This window comes from Sprattus sprattus (assembly GCF_963457725.1).
Source record: "Sprattus sprattus genome assembly, chromosome: 2".
NCBI classification, from domain to species: Eukaryota; Metazoa; Chordata; class Actinopteri; order Clupeiformes; family Clupeidae; genus Sprattus; species Sprattus sprattus.
This window is the reverse complement of record NC_137921.1, coordinates 68,139,411-68,141,910: the sequence shown is the minus strand read 5'-3', so window position 1 is coordinate 68,141,910 and position 2,500 is coordinate 68,139,411. Positions and strand designations below refer to the sequence as shown.

Sequence of the window (2,500 nt, the reverse complement as noted above, 5' to 3'; positions counted from 1 at the left end):
TTAGTGAGTGAATGAGTGTGTGAGTGAGTGACAGAGTGACAGAGTGAGTGTGTGAGTAAACAAGTGAGTGAGTGAGCTAGTGAGTGAATAAGTGAGCGAGTGAATGTGTGAGTGAGTGAGTGAGTGAGTGAATGAGTGTGTGAGTGAGTGTGTGAGTCAGTGAGTGGGTGAGAGACTGAGTGAATGAGCGAGTGAGTGAGTGAATGAGTGTGTGAGTGAGTGTGTAAGTGCGTGTATGAATGAGTGTGTGAGTGAGTGAATGAATGAGTGAATGAGTTTGTTAGTGAGTGAATTAGCGAGTGAGTGAATGAACGAATGAGCGAATGAGTGTGTGAGTGTGTGAGTGTATGAGCGAGTGAGTAAGTGAATGAGTGAAAAGTTTGTTAGTGAGTGAATAAGTGAGTGAATGAGTGAGTGAGTGAATGAGTGTCTGAGTGTGTGAGTGAGTGTGTGAGTAAGTGAGTGAGTGAGTGAGTGAGTGAGTGAGTTGACGTTGCCAAATTGGTTGCTCCCTTCATGCTGAGGATGTTTGGTAGCTGGAGCTCCTCCTGATGTCCTTATCAGCTGCCTTCATGGAGGTTAAACTCCTCTGCCTCCACCCCTTTCCTTTGCAAAAGTAATGAACTCCAGTCTATCAAAAAATCTGGAGAAAAAAAATAACACAAAAGCAAGACATGAAATCATGATTCAATGCCTAAATTAAATTATCACCTGTTTTTTCAGTATCAGACGGATTGGAGTTTGGTGTAGAATACATAATAGAATTAAGTTCTCTCTTGAATCTACCCTTCCAAGCTGATGGTACCTTGTGACAGCGTAAGACAGTGTGCGATGGGCTGCAAAATACAACTTAAATGCATCTAAAATAGAGGAAGAAAGAACGTGAGTTATTTCCAGAAGTCCACTGCATCTGACGTTTTATTCCCTCAGTATCAAAAGAACAACATCTTCATTCCCTACATCCAAATCTAAATCTCTCATGAGAAAAAAATCAAATAAAATATCTCTCCTGAATCCGCTCCATGGGGTTTGATAGTGAGTGCCTCTCCTCAGTGTCAGTCAGTGTGGAGTACTGTGCGTGGCCAGGCCCATTCAATCTGTGTGTGTGTGTGTGTGTGTGAGTGTGTGTGAGTGTGTGTGTGTGTGTGTGTGTGAGTGTGTGTGTGTGTGTGTGAGTGCGTGTGTGTGGGAGTGTGTGTGTGTGTGTGTGTGTGTGTGTGTGTGTGTGTGTGTGTGTGTGTGTGTGTGTGTGAGTGTGTGTGTGTGTGTGTGTGTGTGTGTGTGTGTGTGTGTGTGTGTGTATGTGTGTGTGTGTGTGTGTGTGTGTGTAAGCCCATTCATTTCTCCCCAGCAGCCCTCCCCTGTCCTGGCTGTGGCCACCGTGTTCCTGCGGGAGAGAGTGTGTTTTGTCTGATTGCTAGGCCTCCGGAGACAGACCCATTGTCCCCCTGCTTCAGTGAGAGTTACAGAGCGTACCGCCAAAAAATGTTGCCTTCTCCTTTTGACGTAGTACCTCGCACAAACACTCACGTACAGACACACACATACGCACACGTACACGCATACGCACACGCACACGCATGCAGACACACACGTGCAGATGCAGATATGCCACACACACACATCCATGCAGACACAAATCCATACACATACACGTAGGCAGACACACACAGAGGCAAATACAAACACACACACACACACACACACACACACACTGAAAGTGTCCAAAGCTGCCTTGGAAATGGGTTATTAGGTGTGTGAGCAGAGAAGGGGCATGTTATGTTCAGCTAATTTGCACAGCTAGCACGATGTTGGTTTAGCAGGTCCTGTGCAGATCTGGGTGGACCGACTGTAAAGGCTGGGTGGGCCGAAGCATGCAGTGGATGGGGATGTCAGCCATATAAAGAACATCAGCCGATCACATCTGAATACACTGGTCTACAAAATATTTGTGTGTGTGTGTGTGTGTGTGTTTTCTGTCTTTCCAGGCTTCGTGGAGCTGGGTCTGCTGGATCAGGTGCATCTGCTGGAGTGCTGCTGGCTGGAGGTGCTGATGCTGGGTCTCATGTGGAGGTCTGTGGACAACCCAGGAAGACTCATATTCTCCCCCGACCTCATCCTCACCAGGTACACATTCATCTATCCACCAGGTCCACCTATCCAGCTCTCAGTCCAGACAGACTTCCATCTATCCATCTATCTATCTATCTATCTATTTATCTATCTATCTATCTATCTATCTATCTATCTATCTATCTATCTATCTATCTATCTATCTATCTATCTATCTATCTATCTATTTATCTATCTATCTATCTAGTATCTATCTCCTACATTCATTTCCTACGTCCATCCATCTATCTATCCACTCATTCATATAATTTAAATAGCGGACTCTGAATAATCTCACTCCTCACGCGACATATACTGTATATCTGCTCCGAGGGGATGTAAGGTGGTCGAGCGGCCAGTCTTCATGAGTCAGCCTTGACACAGATAT

The 2,500-nt window shown here is 45.4% G+C and overlaps 1 protein-coding gene across 1 annotated transcript in view; it reads left to right on the top strand.

Annotated features, from left to right (window-relative positions):
- esr2a (estrogen receptor 2a) overlaps positions 1-2,500 on the top strand; it is a 34,949-nt gene that overhangs the window by 19,140 nt on the left and 13,309 nt on the right. Inside the window, exon 7 of the mRNA XM_080832137.1 lies at positions 1,989-2,127. Within this exon, the coding sequence (XP_080688263.1) occupies positions 1,989-2,127 (139 nt within the window). The remainder of the gene's footprint in view (positions 1-1,988; positions 2,128-2,500) is intronic.